Source organism: Megascapheus bottae, chromosome X (genome assembly GCF_031878675.1).
Source record: "Megascapheus bottae isolate mThoBot1 chromosome X, mThoBot2.hap1, whole genome shotgun sequence".
Classification (NCBI taxonomy): Eukaryota; Metazoa; Chordata; class Mammalia; order Rodentia; family Geomyidae; genus Megascapheus; species Megascapheus bottae.
In genome coordinates, this window is record NC_143547.1 from 88,393,503 (window position 1) to 88,420,556 (window position 27,054).

General features: G+C 40.6%; 1 protein-coding gene across 1 annotated transcript in view; it reads right to left on the minus strand.

Annotated features, from left to right (window-relative positions):
- The window catches only part of Aifm1 (apoptosis inducing factor mitochondria associated 1), a 41,336-nt gene that overhangs the window by 10,855 nt on the left and 3,427 nt on the right, over positions 1 to 27,054 (minus strand). Inside the window, exons 2-11 of the mRNA XM_090326087.1 lie at positions 19,609 to 19,751; positions 15,678 to 15,777; positions 14,498 to 14,619; positions 14,239 to 14,369; positions 12,163 to 12,253; positions 6,655 to 6,739; positions 5,797 to 5,873; positions 4,831 to 4,939; positions 1,456 to 1,563; positions 938 to 1,026 (exon numbers count right to left, since the gene is read on the minus strand). Coding sequence (XP_090182213.1) covers positions 938 to 1,026; positions 1,456 to 1,563; positions 4,831 to 4,939; positions 5,797 to 5,873; positions 6,655 to 6,739; positions 12,163 to 12,253; positions 14,239 to 14,369; positions 14,498 to 14,619; positions 15,678 to 15,777; positions 19,609 to 19,751 — 1,055 coding nt within the window. The remainder of the gene's footprint in view (positions 1 to 937; positions 1,027 to 1,455; positions 1,564 to 4,830; positions 4,940 to 5,796; positions 5,874 to 6,654; positions 6,740 to 12,162; positions 12,254 to 14,238; positions 14,370 to 14,497; positions 14,620 to 15,677; positions 15,778 to 19,608; positions 19,752 to 27,054) is intronic.

A 27,054-nucleotide genomic window follows, 5' to 3' on the forward strand; every position in this document is an offset into this window, starting at 1 on the left:
AGAGGAAGAGTGAGAAAATAATCATAATATCCAATGTACATATGTGAAAAGGGAACCAAGTATCTTAAGGATGGGTGGGGTTAGGTTACATGAAGGAAAAAATGGAAATGGGCGATATTGATTAAGATACATTATACTCATAAACTGACATGTTAAACTGAAACCTCTCTATATAGCTACCTAAGGATAATTAAAACAAACGTTTAAAATGTAAAAAATAATTTTTGAACCCAGTTAACCCAGACTCTTATCAAAAGGGTCTAGCATTTGCTTGCATATGTAAGGCTTCAAGTTATATCCCCAGTATAGCAAAAACAAACATACAAATAACTGGAATTTTAAAAAATCATGGGTGCCAGGTGCATATGTAAGGCTTCAAATTACACCCCCAGTATAGCAAAAAGAAACATACAAACAATTGGAACTTAAAATATCATTGTTCATGCCTACAATACCAGCTATTCAGGAGCCTGTGATCTGAGAATCATGGTTTGAAATCAGCTTGGGAAGAAAAGTCTGTGACTCTTATCTCCAATTTATCAGCAAAAAGTCAGAAGTGGAGATGTGGCTCAAAAGGCAGAGCACTACCTTGGGCAAAAAAGCTAAGAGACAGTGCTTAGGCCCTGTGTTCAAGCCCTAAGTACTGGCAGGCACAAGCATGCACACACAATAATCATGGGTCAACATGTCTAGTAAATATATTTTCAGTTCTACTTCATAAGTCTCTGTCAGCCTAATGCATAGTCCATGTCTCTGAATAGAAATCTCTGGTTTTCATCACCTTCTGTTTCAATGTAGAGATAGTTAATTCAGAAAATTATGACAGGTAAATGGTAGCTGCCAAGAAAATGAAATCCACTGGTATCACTGAAGGAATGAGAATGGAAAGGAGAGGGGAGGGCCAGCCAATCTTCTGGTAGTCTTGTCTTCTCCTTACCTTCCTGCCATCTTTCAGCTTGATGAGTAACTTGCCACCACTGACTCCAACTGATTGCACAATTGCATTGGGTATCACCTTTACCCCCTCTGTAAAGGCAAATGAGACCTAGGGCTCAGTCCAGAACTCTGATACTCTAAGAAGTAGGGAGGCTGAAGACAGGCTTCATCTATATACTAAAATCAGCCATTCTCAGTATGCACTCAGCCCTGCATAATCACAAGAACCTATATCTACGGTTTATTTTTATTGGAATAGATTAATTGTGCCAAGGGGATTCCTTTTGATATTTCTATACAAGCATATAACATACTTTGATCAGATTCACCCCTGCTATTACCCATAGCCATTTTTAGTACTTCTAAATGCCTGTGAACCTGAGTGACTGGAAAGACATGAAACATCTCACATTCCAGGTGATAAACCCATAGGGCTTATATATCAAGGGAGTTCCTCAAAAGCTTACCCTCAGCTGCACTCAAAGGAAACAGAGTAGCATATGTAAATAGTCTCTCTACCTTGTCTGACTTTTTCCATGGTCCAGTTGCTTAGATATTCAGGGAGGATCTTCCCCATGTTTCCTTTCTCTGGGAAGAGCTGAATCACTTCTGTTCCCAAGGCTTTAGCTGAGTAGAAGAAAAGCAGTAATTACAGTACGAAATGAATGGACAAAAAGAGAGTAAATACAACAGTGGTACTCACTAGATACTATACTGAAAATGAACTGTACAACTTGTGGGTGGAGATGGGAGAGAGCCAGAGCAGGGGTGACATTGTCCAAAAAGAAATATATTCTTTTTTTTGCCAGTCCTGAGGCTTGGACTTGGGGCCTGGGCAAGGTCCTTGGGCTTTCCTTAAGGCTAGCGCTCTACCACTTGAGCCACAGCACCACTTCCAGCCTTTTCTGTGTACATGGTACCAAGGAATCAAACACAGGGATTATGCATGCTAGGTCAAACATTATACCACTAGGCCACGTTCCCAGCCCCAAGAAATATATTCTTTACCTGACTTATGTAATAGTAACCCTTCTGTACATCACCTTTATAATAACAATAAAAATTTTAATGTTGCATTAGTTCATCCTTTGTCCTGCTGTTTCAGTGATTCCCTTGGAAATAAACTTTACAACTTGGAGGGTAGGAGGATAGGGAGGGGTAAGTGGGAGAAAACAAGGGATGGGTTAAACTATTTGAAAACAAAATGTATTCATTACCTTATTCATGTAACATTAACCCTCTTGCTCATTACCTTTGCAATAAAGATTTAAAAAAATTGCCAGTCCTGGGGATGAACTCAGGGCCTGGGCACTGTTCTTGGGCTTTCTTAAGGTTAGCTCTCTACCACTTGAGCCACAGCATCACTTTTGGCCTTTTCTGTGTATGTGGTACCCAGGACTTCATGCTTGCTAGGTGAGCACTCTACTCCCAGGCCATGCTCCTGGTTCTAAACAAAATTTTTTTTTAAGAACCATTTCGGCTGGGTGTAGTGGCTCATGCCTATAATCTCAGCTACTCAGGAGGGTAAGATCTGAGGCTCATGGTTCTAAGCCAGCCTGGGCACTAAAGTCCATGAGATTCTTATCTCCAATTAAACACCAGAAAACTGGAAGTGGCAATGTGGCTCCAGGGGTAGAGCAGTAGCCTTGAGCCGAAGAGCTCAGGGACATGCCCAGGCCCAGAGTTCAAGCTCCACAACCAACAATGACAACAAAAAAAGAACCATATCAGTGCCAGTGGTTTATGCCCACAATCTTACCTACTCAGAAAGGTGAGATCTGAGGAGTGAGGTTTGAAGATTGCTAGGGCAGAAATGTTTAAAAGACTCTCATTTCTAAGTTAGCAGCAAAAAGAGTAGAAATGGAGCTATGGCTTAAGTGGTAGATTGCCAGCCATGACAGAAAAATCCAACTGAGACTGAGAGACCTTGAGTTCAAGCCCTAGTATTGGCATGCACATGTGCACACATGCACACATACTATAACATTAAACACATCTATCATGAACTGAAAATTACAGATCTGTTAAGCTGGGATCCACCACTGACCTGAAGGAAGTTTGGCTTTTTTTTTGGTGCCACTTCTGGGGCTTCAACTCAGGGCCTGGCACCATCCCTGAGCTTTTTTGCTCAAGGCTTGTGTGCTATCACTTGAGCAACACCTGCACTTCCAGCTTATATAGATGTTTATTGGAGGTAAGAGTCTCATTCTGCTTGGGCTGGCTTCAAACTGTTATCCCCAAATATCAGCCTCCTGAGTAGCTTGGATTAGTGGCACATGCCACTGGTGAGCCATCAGTGTTGGGCTTTTTACTGAGGCAATGGTTCAAAGACACACACAGTTCTGTTGTCTGTTCTGTCATTATTACCTTTTTTTGTTGGTCCCGGGGCTTGAACTTGGGGCCTAGGCAATGTCGCTACACCTCTTTGTATTCAAGTGCTCTATCACTTGAGCCATAATGCCACTTCTGGCTTTTTCTGAGTATTTTATTGGAGGGAAGAGTCTTGATCCTCAGATCTCAGCCTCCTGAATGAGTTAGAATTGCAGGCGTGAGCCACTTGCACCAGCTTAATAAACACTTTTCTAAATATATTTTCTTTCTGGTAGCACCAAGACTTGAACTTAAGAGCCATGTATTGCTAGGCAGACACTCTACTGCTTGAATTATGTCACTGGGCCTTCTCTTTTTTGCTAGTCCTAGGCCTGAACTCAGGGCCTGGGCACTGCCCTTGGGCATTCTCAAAGCTAGGGCTCTACCACTTGAGCCATAGCACCACTTCCAGCTCTTGCTGTGTATATGGTACCAAGGAACTGAACCCAGGGTTTTGTGCATACTAGGCAAGCACTCTACCACTAGGCATTGCTCCAGGCCCCTCCCTTAGCCTTTTCTCTCATAGTTATTTTTCAGATAGTCTCCTGTTTTTTCCTGGGACTGCCTTTAGGCCATGATTCTTCTACTTCTATTGCTGGAATCAAGACATGAACCCGCCAGGTGTCAGTGGCCCATGCCTGTAATCCCAGCTACTCTGGAGACTGAGAACTGAGGATTGTGGTTCAAAGCCAGCCAGGGCACTAAAGTCCATGAGACTCTTATCCCCAATTAACCACCAGAAAACCAGAAGTGGCACTGTAGCTCATGTGGTAGAATGATAGTCTTGAACTGAAGAGCTCAGGAACAGTGCCTAGGCCCAGAGTTCAAGCCACACAACAGATTAAAAAAAAAGTATGAACCATTATTTTGGGATTATTTGTTGAGATGGTTATCTTACTACCATTTTCCCCCAGGGTACCCTTAAGCTATAATCAATCTCTGCTCCCCAAGCAGGTGGGATTATAGGCATACACCAACATGCCTGACATCTAATATTTTATTTCTACAGAATCCTGGCATAGAAGATAGAGGGAAAAAAAGAATGTACTGTCATTAATTTTCTCAGGTGACAAGCTTTTCAGCCACTGAGGGATCCTCATCAGGACTAATATCATCACTGCTTACTCTCTCACTCTATAAATCTTTTTTTTTTGGCTGGTGCTGGGTCTTGAACTCAGGGCCTGAGTGCTGTCTTTGAGCTTTTTCCTTTTTTGCTAATGGCTAGCACTCTATCACTTGAGACATACCTCCATTTCAAACTTTTAGGAGGTGGTTCATTAGAGATAAGAGTCTTATAGTTTTTCCTTCCCAGGCTGGCTTCAAACTGCAATCCTCAGATTTCAGCCTCCTAAGTAGCTAAGATTATAGGAATGAGCCACTAGTGCCTGGCTCCTCTCTGTAAATCTTAACTAAATTCTTTCTATATTCCCTGGAAAATATATCTCTAGAGTTTGTGACAGCCCTCCAAGACGTATGTGGTGACAAACTAGAGAAAGAAAATCAAGGTTACTCTTCAATACTCACCCTTTCTGCCAATTGCACAGGCCAGTTCGCTCCCAAGGAAGCCCCCACCAATAATTGTAATTGAATTGACTTCTCGTGAGATCTTCTCTAAGGTTCTGAAGTCTCCAACCTGCAGGAACACATGATTTTAGATCACTAATTTCTTCAGGGGGCATAGAATAAGAATCCTAGGAACTATTTTCTGTAAATCTTTTACAACAGTAATTTGTACAGAAAATATATTAAGTGGCTCAACTATAGCTTTATATTATTAATGTGAATTTTTTTTCTCATTTTTACCATTGTCTTTGGTAACAGTGGTTGTAAACCAGTAGCACTTTTGTCCCCAGAGGAACATGCAACAGCGTTTGAAGAGGTTTTGGTTCTCAGGGCAGGGAGGTGCTCCTATTATCTAGTAGGTAGCAAGAAAGGATGCTATCAACATCTTACAAAGCACAGGAACATCTCACATGTAAACACTTCTTCAGCCCAACACGGCAACATTGTGAAGGCTGACAAATCTTGTTCTGTCAAGACCTTAAAGTACAGCAGTACAAATGCTATCGAATACCAACCTAAGTGTGGCTGGAAAATGAGAGCAGTTTTTCTAGGCAAACCATGGTGTTAAGAAGACTATTTCCTTTCCTTTTTACTTGACTGCTCTTGAACTTTCCCAGAAAGTCTCCTCACAGCACTTGAGGTGAAAAATGCCAAGAGGAGCTCCAGTGAATCAATGCCTCCAGAAAAAGAAAAAAGAGGCATGGAAGGGCAGTTAGAAAGGAATTGTAGCAAGTAATAAAAAACACCAAATGTATTTTTCTCATAGGAGCATAAAACCCTTAAGTGAGGTATTCGAGATAGAGAAAGGAAGTCTACAGAAGAGCCTTAAAGAGAATGTAGATCTCCCAATTCCTGGGTGGGCACTTGGGGCCACAAGATTGCATTACCACTTCAAAACAACAAAGAAAACAATAAGCAGACAATTACCTTTCTGAAAAGCGTCGTTCTGCTTTTCACCTCTGCTCCAGCCCTATCAATAGCAGATAGACTTCTTGGAGTACCTCCTGGAAATAAGAGGAGGAGGAAAACCCTTGAGTCCAACAAGGAAGACATAGCCCAAACAACTCCCCTGGCCTAGGCAGAGCTCTCTTTCACTGTCACTCTGTTGCTGCCTGTGGTACTGGGGCATGCATGCTCCCTGTTGGTGCCACAGAATGAATACAAGATAGGATGGCTTTGAGTTCTGTCAACTAGCTTCACACAGACTTTTTAAATATCAATTTTCTTTGAGAAGCAGATTTGAGTCTCTCTCTTTTTTTATTTTTTTAGGGGCTCTATCTAGCCAGAAGGCTTCCCTTGATGCTTCAAAGGCCTCTTCTAGGATCTTCTGAAAGTTCACCAGCTGCTACTCACATCAGCTGCTCATCTCCTCTCATGACTGTAGTTTGGGACTGGCAATGAAACCACAATGGTATACTACTCTCAGGGTGCACAGTGAACATTAGGTGTGGAGGAGGCGGAAAAGGGATAAATTCTTCATGCTTTATGACTGGAGCAACAGCAAAGATGATCCAGAAGGGCCTTTGTCTATGGATTTTACAAAACAAGATACCACTTCAGAGACTCTGGGTTTTAGTTTTCTTTTTTTCCCTCCCTCCTCCCTTTCTTTCTTTTCTTGGTACTGGGGATTAGAACTCAAGACCTCCTTCTTGCCAGTCAGGTACTCTACCACTTGATCAATACCTCCAGTCATGGTTTTATTTTCTTAAAGTTAAACAAGTAATATCTTCTATAGAGGACAGACTCTTAAAACCTGAATAGGCTACCGTAATACAAAGTACTTACCAGTTGCAATCAAGCACTTTTCATAGGTTATCTGAGCGCCATCATTAAGTTTCACCATGTTGCCTCTCACGTCCAGCTGTACTACCTAGTACAGACACGCACGCGCGCGCGCACACGCGCACACACACACACACACACACACACACACACACGGAGAAAGAGATGAATTAGATTTGGAAAATGTTGTACTGACAATTACCATTTTAAAATGTATAACTGATTGTGTTTTAGTATCTTGGTTGACCATTATCATTATCTATTTCCAGAGCATTTCCATCACCCTTCCTAATTAAAGTCTTTGAACATATTTTCAGTTGGCCCAAAGATAAAGTATTCGTTTGACATAAAGAAATCCCTATGACACTACTCTTTTTTTTTTTTTGCCAGTCCTGGGCTTGAGCTCAGGGCCTGAGCACTATCCTTGGACTTTCTCAGGGCTCGAGCTCTACCACGTGAGCCTCAGCATCACTTCCATTTTTTTTCTATATATGTGGTACCAAGGAATTGAACCTGGGTCTTCGTGCATGCAAGGCAAGCACTTTACCACTAGGCCAAACTCCCGGCCCCTGAAACTACTCTTAAATACTAACTGAAAGTGACTGAACAATAGGGGCATAGGGGAAACAGAAAAGATAGCATAAACAAAGTTAATCTGACTAAATTTTAATATAAGCAAATATGAGTTACTGTGGTAAAACTATTTTATGGTTAATATATGCTAAAAGAATGAAAATGAGTAAGACTCACAGGAAAATAATTAGACTATGCTAGAGGTAGGTACCAGTGACAGGGGGAGGGCAAATATAGATGTGAATGAGGGTGTAAATTGTCAATGTGCTTTATATGCATACATGAAAAAAGAATTAGGAAACTTGAGGGAGATAGATGGAAAGGGTTTGATCTGGAAATAACATAAGAAATTCCTCCTTGTACAACTAATGCATGCTAATTAAAAAAAAGAAATGCAACAGTTCCTAAGTAGTCACTAGAACTAAGATATCTTCCAGTGGCCCTAAATTCTTAGGCAGCCAACATTAGAACCAGTTAGTCCCCACAGATATTACCGACTTGTGGAAATGAATAATTAGAGGCAGACTTTTTTACTTGGTTATTTGGAATCCTTATCTCTTTAACAATTTTTTATATCCACAATACCCTGAAAGAATGCTTTCACTAACTTCTAGTTTTTACTGAAAATCAGTTCTCCCTCAAGGATTGTTTTCATGTAGAGAATGTTCATGAACTCATATCACATTGTCACAAAGCCAGGAAGAGGTGTTGGCATTTTCCACATTTCCTGTGATGGCTACTGCTGCTTCCAGATTTTTGTCCCTTCTTTCTCCTCTGGGAGACACTAACTTATATGCCTGAACATTCTTTCTCCCCCACTGCAGACCTTGGAACCCGGTTCATATATTTCTCTGAGCCAGAACCAGGTTCTTATTTCCTAGACTACTTCTACTTCAAATATCTCACTTTCACAGCTTTCAGTCTCACTGCCTTTTTGGCTTTTTTTTCCTTTTGGCAATGCTGGCGATCGAACCCAGCACCTTGTGCATGTGAGGCAAGTACTGTTTATACCACATCTGAAGCTTACTTTCACTGCCTTCTATACTCAGTTTTGACTTTTCTGTTTATTAGCTGGCTGTTTCATGCTCAACTAATGTGGACAGGATATCAATCACCAGAATTGTTCTCGACTCCTAACCCATACTACCCTTGCCCCTACTCCTTACACTAAGCACTTGAGCCTTGTAGTCAGACTAGTTTCTCTTCTCTGCTCTACTCCTTACAGTCTGTGAGGCAATCCATTCAAGAAACATTCAAGTACCTACTGTGGGTCAGGTGCACTTCTAGGTGCTAGGGAGGTGTAGGTAGCACTAGGGCCAGAGTTGGACAAATGTACCATTTGAGTCAGGCTGAGTTGCAGTGAGCTTTCCAGTTGCATTGTCATACACTGAGTTCTGTTGAACTAGTAGCTTCTTTAGTGTCCTTAGTATACTCTCGCTTTAATCCAGCCCACTACTCACATCCACAGTGCTCATTCAGATAGCCACATTTCATCTTGCCTTTTTTTGAACTCTGGGCCTGGGTGTTGTTCCCTTAGCTTTTCAGCTCAAGGTTACTGCCCTACCCCTTGAGCCACAGCACCACTTCCAGTTTTCTGGTGGTTAATTGGCGATAAGAGTCTGAGAACTTTTGTGCTTGGGCTGGCTTTGAACTTTGATCCTCAGATCTCAGCCTCTGGAGTAGCAAGGATTACAGGCGTGAGCCACTGCTGCTGCTGGGATTCATCCTGTCTTATTAGAGGAACTAGTAAAGGCATTAGACTTAATCTTCAGCAGCTTCTCACAGATTGCTACATCCCTGACCTACCAACTAAACCTTACTTCTGTTATCACTTCCTATTGATTCTGCTTCCGTATTTGACTCCCATCCTATCCTTTGTTTTTCAGCACCTTCCCCTATCAATTGTCCATTCATCTCTCCCATCTCTCTCTCCTTCCATCAGTCTAACATGCTTTCCCCATCAAAGGTGACTTACTTCTGATTCTATGCCTTCTTCAATTTTCTCTCCAATCACCAGCTCCTCCTAGTTCTCATTTAAATTCTGTTAAAGGGCTGTTTAACCATTTTGCTAATTCCAAAATATTGAAACAACAAAATTGAATGGGACATTTTACAATGCTTTTCTTACCATATTCTTTGGCTACAATGACAGTGTGGATCAAGTGCTACCTCCTGCCAGTCCCTACAACCTTCACTCCTATTCTAGGTTCTCCTTATGCTGCTCTCTAAGTTCTTTCCTAGTCTCCTTCGTGTATTCTTCCTATTAAGACTGCCTTCTCAGGCGTAAGTTGGGGTTTCCTGTGGTTCTATTCTTGTCCTACTCCTCTTCTCATTAGATAAGATAGTCTCTGGGAAGTTTCACTAACACTCACAGTTTCAACTCCTGCATACTCGAATGCCTTTCAAATCACCCCAGCGTGACACCATGAGTGTGACAGTCACATACACACCCTGAGTGTGACAGTCATATACACAACTAGAAGATATCTTCATAAAATAGCCCACTTCATACTTAACAGCTCAATGCTGATTTCTACCCTTCCCTTCAAACGAGCTCTTTCTTTTGAAATGACTTTCTCAATTGAGTCCCCATTGCCAGCTACTCCAATATACAAACCAGAATTACAGTCATGTTTGTCTTTTGTTCTCTGCTTCATCTTTCAAGTTCACCCAACCTCCATACCTATTAAGCATATGAAGTCTCTTTCCCACCAGTGTTAGGGAATTGAATCCAATGTCAAAAAGATCAATTTTTAGTCAGGTAGTGATAAATCATAAGAACTTGGGCCCTAGAATCAAAATATCTTGGTTCTAATTCTGTATTCAGACAGATCCAGGTTCAAATTGTATATCACTTATTAGCCATGTGATAGTAGGCAGATTATTTAAAATTTTATTTGCTAAGATCTAGTCTAAGAGTGGTGTTCATGCTTGTAATCCCAGCTACTCTGGAAATAGAAATCAGGAAGACTGCCGTTTGAAGTCAGCAAAGGGAAAAAGTTAGTCAGACTTCCCATCTCAACCAATAGGCCAGTTATGGTAGTTCACACTTAGAATCCCAGGACACAGAAAACATCGGTATAGAAGATAAGAGCATAAAGCTATCCTGGGCAAAAAGTGAGACACAATCTGAAAAAAATAACTGGAGCCAAAGGGGCTTGGGAGTGTCACTCAAATGAGTTTAATCCCTACTAATGCCCCTCCCCAAATCCTCAACCATAATAACTTATAAAATTACTGTGGGGAACAAAAAGAGATTCACATAAAACATTTAAAAACTATACTTATAAAATCAGAATAGGTAGTAAATAAACTTTGGCCCTTCCTTTACTCTTCATGATACTATCATCATCTTCACTATTGACCTAATTTGGATTCTCATCATCCTATTGCCCAGATTATTATAACAATCTTCAAAATGATCTGTCTCTGGTCTTATTCTCCTAAATCCATCTTTGTCATGGCGAGGAGAATTATTTAAAATTCAGTCTAAGTACTTTATATCCAAGCTTAAAACTCAGTATTTCCCCTTAGCAAATAAACTACTAGAGCTCTTTTACATAGTGGGCAAATTTCTCTAATACCAGGCTCCATAACCAAACCAGTTTTTGTTTTGTTTTTGCCAGTCCGGGGGCTTGAACTCAGGGCCTGAGCACTGTCCTTGGGCTTTTCAAGGCTAGAGCTCTACCACTTTAGCCACAGCACCACTTCCAGCTTTTTCTATATATGTGGTACCGAGGAATCGAACCTGGGTCTTTGTGCAAGCACTCTACCATTAGGCCAAACTCCCGGCCACCAAACCAGGTTTTCTTTCTTGCTTCTCTGTAACTTAAAAATTAGTATAACTATTTTCAGGTCTATTTTTTGGGGGGGAGGACAGTGCTGAGTATTGAACCCTGGGTCTCACCCAGATTAGACAAGTGCTCTACCCTGTTCTACATTCCCAGCCCCTTACTTTGAACTCTGCTCTATTAGTAACTACTGGCTTGTTTTCCTTGCATCAGACATGCTTTATATACCACTGGGCTATTGTTTATGCTATTCATTTTTACTTGAATGTTCTTAACATGAATGCTCACTCTTCTGTAGTCTATGCTCCTTCAGTGCCCAAGACTTTCCAGTATAAGATTTCTTCCCCTCTAGAAAGTCATTCCTGGATCCATCTCTGTACTGGGAACTCTTCTCAGTAATTGTCATCAAACTGCCCCTCTTTCTTGTACCTTCTATATGTTGTCATGTAGCCATATTCCTGCCTGTTACTCTTATGCTCTAAAAGGCAGAGCCTGTGTGTTATTTATGCACCGGGAACATAATACATAATGTCCTATTACCAATGAATCAGCAAATCTACTTTACCCCCTTATGGGAGAAATGGACCTGTTTTATCAAAGGTCAATCCCTTTACCTACACACAAGATCCCATTTACTCTAGGCTTTGCTGCTTCAGATAATTCCTCCTATCAGAACATTGCCAATCATATAAAGCACTATCAATTCCATTAACATCATAACAAAACTCTCCTGGAGCCCACAAAGACCTTCTAATAACTGCGCTAATTACTCAGGTACTCAACTTGGTACAGGCCGGATATAATCCATGTTTGAAGTGTTTTGCTACCCTGAATAGTCAATTTCTTGGTGCTACTCCTCTCAGACAAAAATTAGTATGGAGAAACACAAAGGAAGAGGAACATTGTTAGGAACAATGGAAGCTCTCAGATTTTATGGTCTTCAGAATGCAACTTCCCTGGGAATTTAGTCAGTTTCATAACCTACGTTTTATACTAGTGCTTCTGCCAAACAGACATACTAAGCTTCACTAACACATATGCTAAAACGATTCTGTTCTTCTCTGATCAACTATGGCAGCGGGCAGACATGAATGTCAGTGGAAGTACATGCCACTTTACTTCTGGTTGGTTGACAGAACAGGCTCACCTTTTTCCCATTGAGGACAGCCACACCACCATTCTCAACGTGAGGCAGGTCCTGAGCAGAGACATAGAAAGAAGGTGGCTGGAAGTATATGCTGTATGGGAAAGAGTGCAAAATGTTATAAGCATCTGCAACTGTTGTAGTTGCTCTCAAGTCTTTAGTAAAATTACAACTACCAGTATCATTTTCTACAGTAAGTCTCTGGCCACTAAATCTTGGTGGTGACTTTCTTATATACAGATACCTGAAATAAGTGCATTTTTTTTTTGGTCAGTGGTGGGGCTTGAACTCTGGGCCTGGGCCCTGTCCCTCAGCTCTTCAAATCAAGGCTACTGCTCTACCACTCTACCAAGCTGAGACACAGTGTCACTTCCAGTTTAATAGTTAATTGGAAATAAGAGTCTCATGAACTTTCATGTCCAGGCTGGCTTTGAACCACAATCCTCAGATCTCAGCCTCCTGAGTAGCTAGGGTTACAGGCGCGAGCCACTGACGCCTGGCTTTCAGTGGTTCTTAACTACCTTTACATTTGCCCCAGAGGACATCTGGCAATATCTAGAGACATTTTTGGTTGTTAGCAACTTGAAAAGGGATATTCCTGGTATTTAGTGACTAGAAGCTATGGATGCTACTTAATATTACAGTGCATAGGACACCCTAATTCCAGAGGAGAATTATCAGTCAATAGTGTAGGGGCTGCCCTCGTAGTGGCATGTGTCTGTAGTTCTAGGTACTCAGGTAGCTGAAGCAGGAAGATTGCTTAGTTTAAGAGAAAAAAAAAGCCAGCCTAGACAATATAGCAAGACACCGTCTCAAAAAAATAATAAAAAATTAAAACCCACCTAGGATGAGTGACTCACACCTGTATTCCTAGCTACTCAAAGACGCTGAGATCTGAGTATCACAGTTCCAAGGCATCCTTGGCAAGAAATTCTGTGAGACTTCTATCTCCATTCAACTATCAAAAAAAAGTCAGAAGTGGAACTATAGCTGAATAGAGCATTAACCTTGAACAAAAATGCTCAAGAACAGTGTCTAGGCTTTGAGTTCAAGCCCAGGATCAGTACACACATAAAATATCCTAGCTAATTAATCATGATACATTAACAAAGGGATGGCTAACCTAACTACAAGTACATATCCTTATGCATGGTCCATGGAACATGACCATGGAATGAGGGAGATAAAAAGGTTAGTTCAGCATCAAAGGGATCACTAGTGAAAAAAACCTGAAACACAAAGTAATACTGAAATAAAAAAATATAAGGAGTGCTTTAGAAGGAAAGGACTTCCAGACCTGTAGCTCCAAGTCTCTTGTGCAAATATTCTGATAGAGGATCTTCTTTAGTCTTCACACTCCGCCCTCACAATCTAAATGAAAATGCCATGGCCATTGGACAGTTTCTCTCTCAATCTGTGTGTGTGTGTGTGTGTGTGTGTGTGTGTGTGTGTGTATGTGTGCTGGTCCTGGGGCTTTAACTCAGGGCCTGGGAGCTGTCCTTGGCTTTTGTGCTCAAGGTTAGTGCTCTACCACTTGAGCCCCAGTTCCACTTCTAGCTTTTTGGTGCTTAATTGGAGAGAAGAATATCATATTCAATAAAAAATGTACCCACTACCTTATGCAAATAACTGTAACCCTCTGTACATCACCGTGACAATAACATTTAAAAAAAGAACCTCATAGACTTTACTGCTTGGGCTGGCTTCAACCTGTGATCCTTAAATTTCAGTCTCCTGAGCAGCTATGATTACAGGCATGAGGTACTGTGTCCAGTTGTTATTTTATGCTTTCATGAGACATGTCTAGGCTAGTACAAAAAAGTGACAAAACAAGCCAAACTGATCTTAGAGAAGTCTGACCTAAAGGTTCTGGATGTAGGACCAGTAGTATTTGAGGCTGTTTTAGACCATCAATTGTATGGCAGATCTGAGAACAGAATCCACAAGACCCTTTGTAGCTAACTGCGTCTAATGAAGCCAGACCAAGTAGGTACCAGAGTATTCCCCATGTATAGCTAGATCATCCTACTCTATTCACTGTGTTCAAGTTGCTGGTCGGGCCTATTTTATGAAACAAACCTTCTCTCTTTTCCATTCCATTGTCTGAATCGCAGTGTCTTTGTGACATTTGGATCATCTGAAAACCACAGTTCTTTTGAAAGAGGAGGTCGCATGTATGGCAATTCAGGATCTTCAGATACAATTAATACCTTTAGATACAAAATAATGATACTTAAAGTCAAGTCATTTAAGGACACATGTCAAAGGTCAAAGTTCACACTGGCTGAGTGCTTGCATGATATATTCCATGTGCCAAGTAAAATAACATGCATCTTACCCTGGCCCCAGGATCCCGAGCACGGATAGATCTGGCTGCAGCAAAAGCAGCAGTGCCCCCACCAATGATCAAGAAAGGAACGTGACTTGGTGGTCTTACTTGAGGAACTGGCTCTCCTGCAGCTGTAAGAACAGATCAGATAGATGAATCTTTTTGAATGATCTGATAACTCCACCCACTATTAAGAAGTTACCCTACTGGGCAAGGTGGCTCACACCTGTAATCCTAGCTACTTAGAAGGCTGAGATCTGAGGATCGCAGTTCAAAGCCAGCCCAGGCCCTAAAGACCGTGAGTTAACCACATGAAAACCAGAAGTGGTGCTGTGGCTCAAGGGGTAGGGTAGCCTTGAGCTGAAGAGCTCAGGGATAACTCTCAGGCTCTGGGAAGGCTGTAGCCTTGAGCTGAAGAGCTCAGGGACAGCACCCAGGCCCAGAATCCAAGCCTCATGACCAACAGAAAAAAACAAAGTTACCCTGTACTTGTTGAACATTTATATAAAGGTAGCAAAGAACTTTCAGTAATCTTAACAAAACTTAACTGGGCTGAGAGTATAACTTAGTGCTATGGAGCTTGTCTAGCATGTATGAGGCTCTGGGTTTGATTTTCATCACTGTAACAAATCCCCTCCCCTCCCAAAATAGAGAGCAATTCCAATAAAGAAACAAAGCCTTTACAGAATCCAGATGGGAGAAGAAAAGCAAGTATTTCTTTTATTTTACAAGTGAAAATTATCCTCCAAAGAAGAGAAATGATTTGGCTATATCATTCATTCATTAGATCTGTACCGGAACTAGGACCTAGCTTAAACAGATATTTCTAAAACATATTAGAAACTATCAATTAGAAGGTTTCTGCCCTTTCCCTGACCACCAGGAAAACTGCAAGTTCAGTTTCACTTTTTGTTAGCAATAAAAGAACACCCAAAAAGCCAATAGGAGATTATTATACATATTTAAGGATAAGGAATTGTTATTGAAGAACACAAACTATCCACCCAGGGTTGTGGAGCTTATTAAAGATTAAAACATTTCTTTCTGAAAAATCAAACACATTCTATGGTATGGAAATGATGGCTAGACCTATATGCCTCAGGAAAACAAATGCATCTTTTACAACTCAAAACTCCAAGGACCCAAAAGGGGAAAGAAAACACATCGCAAGATCTCAGGGAATACTCACTAGATGATTCAGCTCTTCTCCTTTTCTCTTCTGGTGTTAACCCTAACCCTGCTATTCTTTCATTATATCTTTTTTGATCATCTTTTATAGTCTTGTAGGCCTGTAGGATTAAACATGGAGAATTTTACTTCATTATACAGTTCATACTGTAAGTATGTTATCTTTCAATTAAATGAGAAGCTTTTGTCTACCATGAGGTTAGTTCCTGTAAATCAGTAATGCAAATTCTCTTGGAACAGGGGATTGAATACTGAGACTCAATACATGCTAAGAAAGTGCCATACCCCGAATTTTTTTTCTTAACCAATAAAAAATATTGAACGTTTATACTCTGCAGAAAGAATACTTGAAAGTAGATGATAATAATCTTCCTTCATATTTAATTCTGATTAAATAGGCAAAGAAAAAAATATAGTAATAATGCTAGAAAAGGTAAACTGTCCTAACTTGTGAAATTTGTAACCCCCTCTGTACAATACCTTAATATTTTTTAGCTAAGTGCTGGTGGCTCACACCCATAATCCTACCTACTCAGAAGGCTGAGATCTGAGGATCATGGTTCAAAGCTAGCCCTAGACAGGAAAGTCCATGAGACTCTTATCTCCAATTAACAACAAAAAATGGAAATAGCACTGTGGCTCAAAGTGGTAGGGCATTAGCCTTGAGTTGAAGAGCTTAGGGACAGCCTCCAGGCCCACAGTTCATGACCCACAACTGACCCCCCCCCCAGAAAAAAAGAATCCTGTTAGGTCACTGTTCAGAAGTCCAAACCCCTTATATAGAGATGGTTCTTTGGGGTAGGGTCCAAATTGGTTAGGGATGACACCTTTAAAATAAAGGAAAAGAACAGTAGAATTACCAGGCTCTTTCAATAACACCCCCACTCTCCTCCCACACACAGTATGAATCTACATTACATGATGAGAACCTCTCCCAGAATCCTGTCTGACCTTGATCCTAGACTTCCCACCCTTCAGAACTATGAGAAAATAAGCTAGAGGTTTCAAACTAGAGGTTTGTGGTATTTTGTTATAGAACACTAAATAATTGTAGTTATTTCTCACAAAATCTGGACAGATTTTAAGCTAATGTTTCTTTTAAAACTAATACCAATTTCAGAAAAATGCCATTTCATGTTATGTTTTCAATCATTTAAAACCTGAAATAATAGTGTACAATGTAGTTTGTTAACAGCTGCACATAGACAAAAGCTTATCATTTAACCCAGAGACAGTAAAATGTAACAGATTTATTACCACCAGTGTTGGATAAACACAGAGGGTAATCAGGCATTTAACTGAATGACTTGAGAGGAACTTGTGCTTCTTAGATATTTCTAAGACAGGATAAAGCAATATGTCTGCTCTGTCTTGAGGCTTGGCATCAAGAGAATTTGCACTGTCAATTCTGTGGAGTCCATCTAACTCTGGTACACAACCAGAGGTTTAATACATTTAAATGAGTACCAACATAGTCAATGCACTCTTTCAATCTATTTTTGAATGAATGGGATAAAACTGATGGCAAAATGGAAATACTAAATGGAAAAGTTAATGCTCAGAGGGTAGTATTTTAATCATGAAATGAGTGGTGTTTAAAAAAGCAATCTACACAAACATGTTAGTTTATAGCATGGCCAAATTGGAGATTATAAAAGGAACACTTCCAAATGAATCTAATTTGAAATAGAGCTAAGAGTAGGTTAGGGCAATACTACGATTTCTATGGCCTTTTGGACCTCCTCTGAAGCATTCAAGAAAATGCCTTTTCACAGTAGAAGTCTGGTTGTTTCCTAGAAAACACAAAAATTGCATTTTACCTACAATGATCCCAAACTGATCATACCCAAGTTAACTTTATTTTCTTATTCAACATTTAATCACTTTCTTAAGATATGCAGCACTAAAGCACAATATAATTAAGCATCATAAAAATAGGAAATTCACAAAAGTTTCAAAGAAAAAAAAGTTGATGAGAATTTGGCTCTAAAATTTAGAATGATCTGATAGGATTTCCATAGTTTTGAATAATGAGATCTGGGGACTCTAATGACTCACAATGTCCCATTAACAAATGTCTAGAGAAAGCACAAGCTGTTGAATTTTTCACTATATTTTAATGGATCAAGATTTCATTAGTGCCAAGGTCTCATCCAACCCTACCACAAAATGTGTCTTAACTGTAAACATCTTACATAATAGATTCCTGCCCTAGTGACTGTTAATCCTATAAGTATATTAGGCTGCTGCTACCTTTCCCATTAGCACCTGTAAACACTAGTGATCTAGAAGGGGATCGTAGGTGATGACACTGCACAACTGTAGGTAAAAATAAGGCCAGTAAAGAAATAAAAGGAAACAGAAAAAAGCAATGAATATTAACGAACAAATATTCACAAATATTCAGTAGAAAAGCAGGGAAACATTTCTGGCTTCTCTGTGCTAAGAAAAAAAAAGGAAAAGGAATTTTAAAAAGGCTGCTCAGCTAGGTGATGGTGGTTCATGCATATAATCCTCAGCCACTCAAAAGGCTGAGCCAGGAGCTTGGCCCAGGGGTAGAATGCTTGCCTAGCATAAACAAAGACCCCAGGTTCAATTCAATTCCTCAGTACCACATACACAGAAAAAGAAAGAAGTGGTGCTGTGGCTCAAGTGGCAGAGCTCTAGCCTTGAGCAAAGTGTCAAAGGACAGGCCCAGACCCTGAGTTCAAGGCCCAGGACTGGAAAAAAATAAAAAAGAGGCTGAGATCTGAGGCTCATGGTTCAAACCAGCCTGGGCACGGCATGAAAGTCTGTGAGATTCTTATCTCCAATTAACCACCAGAAAACCAGAAGTGGTGCTTTGGCTCAAGTGGTAGAGCAATAGCCATGAGCTAAAGAACTCAGGGACAGTGTCCAGGCCCAGAATTCAAGCCCCACGACTGATCAAAAAAGAAAAAAGCTGCTCCAGGACAAAAGAACCTATCTTTCACTGAAGTATGTTTTCAGGCAGATCCCACCATTTTTTACTTTGATTTGACTATCAACTAGCAAGAGCTGGCTACTCTTTTTGTGCATCTGGAAGTCAGGTCAGGGCATTAAGATATGCTAGTTCAAATAATTTTCATGACCCCTCCCAATCTACTAAAAAGGTACAAAGATCAGTTCGTTTTTACCAACAGAGTAAAACTTAATATTGTCATGAATACCTTTCTTCAACTAAGGCTATTAATAGGTATTATCTAAGTTGGTTCACTCAATTTTACAGAATCCAAGTTTAGATTGATCTGCTTAGTCACAGTAAACCCTGCCAAATTAAAAAAAACACCCACAGAATAATTCCTCCATGACCTGCTATGTTGATCAAAGTTCGTTTAAGGAGATATAAATGTGTTAATGCTACCACGGGGCAATTAAGCACCAGATTTCTTACCTCATATAAACCCGGTTCTAAAATTGGAAATACCAATCCTGCTTCTATAATTTAGTTTTTGGGTGAGATTTAGGAATAGTTTTCCATTTAGGAATGCTTAATCTATTTTTAATTGAAAGTTGATCCTTTTTTCATGTCAATCTCATGCTGAGGAAAACTAATAAAATCCTTGACAGACGGGTCAAAATCAAGTATTGCGCTGAAGGCACCGCAATGAAACTGGCCTGACTTACAGGTTAGTAAGAAAACGCGCACAATTTTGTGTGTTAATCAAAGCAAAAAACCAGAGTAGCTTCCAAATTAAAAGTAAATAGTGAAAAATAGAGATCAATCAACGAGATATTAACTATTAGTCATTTCTCAATTAACTCCCATGAACATTAGATAGCACGCATATTTTAAAAAAGGCTTTTGAGGAATGTGAAAGGGAAATTACTTGCAAAAGTAAAGCAGAGTAGTACTGAGTTTATCAATGGAAGCTGTTTGGCAGCCTCCCTACACAAGCTGATTTTCTACTTACATATGCACCAGCTCCTATTGCTGATAAGCCCACAATAAGGACTATCATAGAATTATCCATTTTTCCTCCAGATGCACCAGAGCTAGCCATTTCTCTTGTCATCTGCAATTCTAGTGGAAAACGCCATTGCTGGAACAAGGTGCCTAAAGGAACAAAATTTATTAAGACACACACATATACAAAAAATAGTTAATACATGTTTATGATTATCAGTGCACCAAACAAGTAGACTTACTGTATATTAGGCTGCATAGTGTTCACTGTTCAGTGACCAAGAAATACATAATCAAAACTACACACACAAATCTTAGACACATCTGAGCATATATTCTTCCACTGATGTAGTTCTTTTGTCCTTTTTTCTTTTTTGCCAGTCCTGGGGCTTGAGCTCAGGGCCTGAGCACTGTCCTTGGGCTTTCTCAAGCCTAGAGCTCTATCACTTGAGCCACAGCACCACTTCTGCTTGTTCTTTGTAGGTGGTACTGAGGAATCGAACCCGAGCCTTCATGAATACTAGCGAAGCACTCTACAACTTGGCCAAATTCCCAGCCCTGTTCTTTTTCTTTTTACCTTTCTCGCCATGTAGTTGAGCCTTCGAGTGTGAGTAGTACAGATCAGTGCTAGACTTAGTTGTTAAAGAGTTTTTATTTAGCTTTTGTCAGTCAGGGGCTTTAAATTCAGGGCCTCCCACTGGAAGCCAGGTATTTTACTTAGCCACACCCTCCAGTCCTGTGGTAAAGAGTTTCAAGAGAGCTGGGCACTGGTGGTTCAGTCCTCTAATTTTACCTACTCAGGAGGCTCAGATCTGAGAATTGCAGTTCAAAGATAGCCCAGGCAGGAAAGTCTGTGAGACTCTTTATTTGCAGAAAACTAGAAGTGGCATTGTGACACAAAGTGGCAGAGCACTAACTCTGACAAGAAAAGCTCAGACACAGACAGTACCCAGGCCTTGAGTTCAAGCCTCATGACTGACCAAAACCAAAGTTTTAAGAGTACAATTTAATACTGCATGCTGCGGAAATTTTAAGCTTCCAGAAAAGTTCATAAAAGTTACAGTAAGCCTATTCACACCTGTAATCCTAGCTACTTAGGAGGCTGAGATATGAGGATCAAGGTTCAAAGTTCAAAGCCAGCCTGGGCACAAAAAGGACCTGAAACTCTTATCTCCAATTAATCCCTAGAAAACTTAGAAAACAGGATGTTGGACTTGGCTCAAGGGTAGGGTGGTAGCCTTGAGCTGAAGAGCTCAGGGACAGCAACCAGGCTGTGTTCAAGCCCCATGACCTACAAAAAAAAGGTAAACTCATCAAATACCTTTCCCAAGACATATTCACTGAATTAAATACAGAAGGATGAATAATTAGGCAGGTACAGTTATCCCTTGTTATCTACATGGAATCAGTTCAGGATCCCCACAAGACATCAAAATTCACATGTTCACAAATCCCTTATAGAAAACACTGTTGTATTTGCATATAGTCTGTATAAATTCCCCAATATACTTTAATATCTCTAGATCACTTATAATGTCAAATATAATATGGTATTAGGGAAAATAAGAAGAAGCATGCTCAGTAGAGGTGCCATTTTTTAAATTTACATTTTATCTGTGGCTGGTTGAATGCAGATACAAAGGAGTAACTGTACCCAAAGTTCACCACAGTGTACCTGGGAAAGGGCAACCATCTCAGGAGTAACCTAAATGCCTAAAAATCTGCTTAACTAAAACCCTGAAACACAGTCTAATGAGGACACTAATCGGTCTTGAGTGAAAGGTAATGTGTCCTAGAATAAAGAAACGATAGTAAATCTCAGAAGAAAATTGGAAAATTTTTCTAAATGAATCTATCACACCAAAGAACTGACAACTGTAATACTATAAAATATGTTTCAGAATGACAAAATTCAAAATGCCAACAACTTGACTCGCATCTAAAATACTGTGAGGCTATTTGATGGCAAATACACAGAGCTATGTAATGACACAAGGACAGAGAAAAATATGGGACTTGCTGGTCCATCTCTTGCTGCCAACACTGAACTGGGCTGATGCTATAAAAGTAGCAACTGGCAACACATAAATGAGTGGACATGGCGGTATTCCAATGCAATTTTATTTATGGACATTAATATCTGAATTTTAACATAATTTTATGTCATAAAATAGTCTGTTTTTAAGGCTTATTGGCCATTTAAAACATCTAAAAGCTACTCCACTTGTGGAGTCCACAAAAGCAGGAAATGACTGATCTGGCTTGGCCTGTAGCTGTAGTTTGCAGACACTGACCTAGAGCAGTGTTTTTCCAAGTTGCAAGTGTGTCAGAATTCCTAGGAGGGTTTGTTAAAATGTAGCTAGATAAGCTCCAACCCCAAGATTTCTATTTTGGTAGGTCTGTGAAGAGTCTTCATGACCTTTTTTTTTAGGGGGGGGTACCAGTTCTGGAGCTTGAACTGAGAGCTTCAGAACTCTCTCTCAGATTTTTGGCTCAAGGCTAGCACTCTACTGTTTGAGCCACTTTGGGCTTTTATTTGATAGTTAATCGGAGATTAGAGTCTCAGACTTTCTTGCCTAGGTTGGCTTTGAACCATGATCCTCGCCACAGCCTTAAAAAGTACTTGGAATAGCCAGCTGCCAGTGGCACATGCCTGTAATCCTACTACTCAGGAGGCTGAGATCTGAAGATCTAGGTAGAAAGCCAGCCTGGGCACAAAAGTCCTAGAGATCCTTATCTCCAATTAACCACCAGAAAACAGGAAGTGGCTCAAGTGGTAAACTGCTAGCCTTGAGCTGAAGAACTCAGGAAATGACCAGGCCCTGAGATCAAGCCCCAAGACTGATCAAAAAAAAAAAAAAAAGAGTAGTTGGATTATAGGTATGAGACAATGGTGCCTGGCTACATTTTCTTTTAAGAGGTATCACAGACAGGATACTACAGACATGGAGCCTCAGGTCACATTTTATACTGGCAAATATGTAAAAAAAAAAAAAAGAAACCAAAAAACAAAAAAACCTTGATAGCCCGGTGCTAGTGGCTCATGTCTATAATCCTAGTTACTCAGGAGGCTGAGATCTGAGGATCATGGTTCAAAGCCAGCCCCTGGCACTAAAAACAATGAGATTCTTATCTCCAATTAACCACTAGAAAACCAGAAATGGCATCGAGACTCAAAGGGGTAAGGCAGTAGCCTTGAGCAGAAGAGTTCAGGGAAAGTGCCCAGCCCCAGAGTCCAAGCCCCATGACCTACAAAAAAAAATGTATGCTTGAGGCCGCAAGTGTAGCCTAGTGTAGAGTGTTTGCCTAGCATGCATGAAGCCCTAGGTTCCATTCCTTGGTACCACATACACAGAAAAAGCCAGAAATGGTGTTATAGCTCAAGTGGTAGAGCTCTAGCCATGATAAAGTTCATGGACAATACTCAGGCCCTGAGTTCAAGCACCAGGACTGGCAGAAAAATTCATGCTTGAACTCAGGGTCTGGGTGCTTATGAATCAATTCCCAGTAAGTTAATTTGCTCTGTGTAACAGTATATGATACACAATAGGCATTGGCTCACAAATTGGTTGAAGAATTATAAAACAACCAGCTGCCAGTGGCATACACATGTAATGCTAGCTGCTCAGGAGGCTAACATTTGAATCCCAGTTCAAAGCCAGCCTGGGCAGGGAAGTCTATTAGATACTTATTTGCATTTAACCACATACACACACACAAAAATAAAAAGCCTGAAGTGGAGCTGTGGCTCAGGTAGTAGAGAAAGCACAAAAGCTCATGGACAGTGCCCAGCCCAGGCCCAGAGTTCAAATCCCAGGCCTAGCACAAAGAGAAAGAAATCTAATAACAACAGATACTGGTGGGGATATGGCCAGGAGGCATCACTACACTGTTGGTGGGAGTGCAAACTCTTTCAACCACGATGGAAAGCAGTATGGCAGTTCCTCAAAAGACTAAACATAGAGCTCCCCTATGACCCAGCAATTCCACTACTTGGCATTTACCCAATCGTCGAGAAACAAGGACATACTAAATCCACTAGCACAATGATGTTCATTGCAGCACTATTTTCCATAATAAAGATATGGAACCAACCCAGATGTCCCTCAGTTGATGAATGGATCAACAAGATATGGTATTTATACACAATGGAATTCTATGCTGCTGTCAAAAATAATGACATCGCCCCATTTGTAAGGAAATGGAAAGACTTAGAAAAAAAAATCATATTAAGTGAAGTAAGCCAGCCTCAAAGGAACATAGGCTCAATGGTTTTCCTCATTTGTCAGTAGAAACCTTGGACTCTCCTAGCAGAGATTTACAATAGAGCAAAACCTAGACACATAAGGCCATATAGGCTAAATGAAAGGACCTCCAGGATATAGAAACAAAAGCTATATAATGAGTGATTGTTGTCCTTAATGTACTATGTTATCTTTCATCTCTTTTGCTGTCCCTTGGTTATCTCATATTGTTACAATATTTTACCTTGTTATCTGATATATTGTATATATACTTATTTGGTTATTTGAAATCAGATAGGGGCAGGGGGAGGGGGAGGGAAATGGGGACCAAGACATGAGAAAGGGCATCAATGTTTGTGAAGTAATGCACCTTCTATCTGGTGAATATAATGTTACCTTTCTATTGATTACAATAAAAATATATGAAAAAAAGAAACAAAGAAAGAAAGAAGGAAAGAAGGGGGAGGGGAGAGAGGGAGGAGTGGAGGGAGAGAAAGCTGGAAAAATATAATAGGAATTCCTCATAATTCTATTGACAATAAGATTTTGTTGTTGCTGTGGTTGTTGAGGCGAGGTCTCCTTATATATTCCAGGTTGGCCTTATACTCAAAATCCTCCTGCCTCAGTTTCCCAAGTGCTCTAAACATTTAAAAAATTTCTTTTGACCCAGGTGCCAGGAGCTCAAGCCTATAATTCTACCTTTTCAGTAGGCTGATATCTGGAGGATCATGGTTCAAGGACAGCCTGTGAAGAAAGTCTGTCTTATTTTCAAAAAAACAACAAAAAGTCAGTCTGGAGGTGTAGTTCAAGTGGTAGAGTGCTAGAAAGCCAAGTGAAGGCTCAAGGCTGTGAGTTCAAGCCCTGGTATTGAAAAACAAAGAATTTTTTGCAAAGACAAGGCAGGTTCCATTTACTTCATTCTGTTTAGTAAATTACTCATCTTAAACATTACAGATTAGCATTACAATAATAGCCAGCATGTTAATTTCTATGAGTTTTATAATTTATTAATTTTTCTTCCCAGAGGGCTTTTCTAGAAACACATCCGCACACTAATGTCCTAGGAATCCCAAATTGCTAAAAAGTCTATGTGCTTTTTTGCTTTTTTTTCCCCAGTTCTGGGGCTGGAACTCTGGGCCTGGGCACTGTCCCTGAGCTTCTTTTGCTCAAGGCTAGCACTCCACTTCTTGAGCCACAGCAGCACTTATGGCTTTTTCTGTGTACTAAGGAATCCAACTAAGGGTTTTACGCATGGTAGGACTGCACTCTACCACTAAGACACATTCCCAGCCCCAGGTTTTTGTGCTTCTGAGACTTGATTCTTGAGCGTCAAACTTACTTTTCCAACATGGATAACACACAAGGCAAGACAGACATACATCAAAGCTAGATGCCTCTATGTAAGAAATTCACTAACTAATTTTATTAGCATTATTTATTTTGTGCTGGTATTGGGGGTTTTGACTCTGGGGCGTCTCTCACTAAGACTATTCACTCAAAGCTGGTGCTCTTCCACCTGGACATGCCTCTACTTCCTGCTTTTACAGGTTTACTGAAGATAAGAGTCTCATAGACTTTTCTGCCAAGGCTTGCTCTCAACTGAGACCCATAGATGTCAGCCTCCTAAGTAGCTAGGATTACACATGTGAACCAAAAAGGCCTGGAACAGCAGTCAACTTTATTTTTTGCTTTAAAAAAATCACTGAACACTGCTGTAAATTTAGAACAATGAAAATGGCAATGACTAGCTAGGAGAGCCCAAGGTTTCTACTGATTATGACAAATGAGGGAAACCATTGTGCCTTTATAAGGACCTGAGACTCTTATCTCCAATTAACCTCTAGAAAATCGGAAGTGGGGCTTGGCTCAAGGGTAGGGCAGTAGCTTTGAGCTAAAGAGCTCAGGGACAGCGCTCAGGCCTAGTTCAAGCCCCATGCCCCCCCCCAAAAAAGACTAGTTAAAAAAAAAGATACTAAGAATATAGGAATACTAGGATGCTATCCTAATTTAATGTAGTTACTGGCAGAGAAATGGTTGCTGATGCTATTCTGAATATGAGAAACTGAGTTTGACACAAATGACAAGAGATTCGGTTTCCTAGTGCCTGTGGTTCATGCCTATAATCTTAGCTACTCAGGAGGCTGAGAGATCTGAAGATCGCAGTTGGAAGCCAGCCTGGGCAGAAGTCAGTGAGACACTTATGTCCAATAAACTACTAAGAAAAAGGTATAAGCGGGCTGGGAGTTTGGCCTAGGAGTAGAGTGCTTGTCCAGTATGCATGAAGACCTGGGTTTGATTCCTTGGTAACACATACATAGAAAAGCCAGAAATGGCGCTAGGCATAGGGGCTCACACCTATAATCCTAGCTACTCAGGAGGCTGAGTTCCAAGACAGCCCGGGGACTAAAGTCTGTAAGACTCTTATCTCCAATTAACCACCAGAAAACTGCAAGTAGTGCTGTGGCTCAAGTGGTAGGGCAGAAGCCTTGAGCTGAGGAGCTCAGGGATAATATCAAGCCCCAGAGTTCAAGTGCCACAATCTATGAAAGAAAGGAAGGAATGAATGGAGGGAGGGAGGGAGGGAGGGAGGGAGGGAGGAAGGGAGGCAGGGAGGCAGGCAGGCAAGCAGGCAGGCAGGCAGGCAGGCAGGCCACAGGTGGTACTGTAGCCCAAGTGGTAGAGCTCTAGCCTTGAGAAAGCTGAAGGGCAGAACTCAGGCCCCTGAGTTCAAGCCCCAGGACTGGCAAAAAAAGCTGTAAGTGACAATGTGGCTCAAGTGGTAGAGTGCTAGACAAGCACAAAGAGGCTCAGGGCACATAGGCCCTGAGTTCAAACCCCAGGACCTGAAAAAAAAAAAAGGCGATGCAATGTTATTAAATTTTGTGTTTTATGGGGCCAGTGGAACAAAAGGGAAATATTGTTTCCTAAACTTGCCTTATTATAGGAATTGCATATGAGTGCTTGTTAAAATACAGATACCTAGCTGAGTACCAGTGACATACTTGTATTTCTAACTACTCAGAAGGCTGAGGTCTGAGAATCACTATACAAACCTGCTGTAGCAGGAAAATCCATAAGAATCTTATCTCCAGTTAGTAATTTAATAAAAAGCTAGATATAGTGGCTAAAGTGGTAGAGCTCTATCTTTGAGCACCAACACTCAGAACAGGGGCTGGGATTGTGGTGTAATGGTAGAGTGCTTGCGAAGC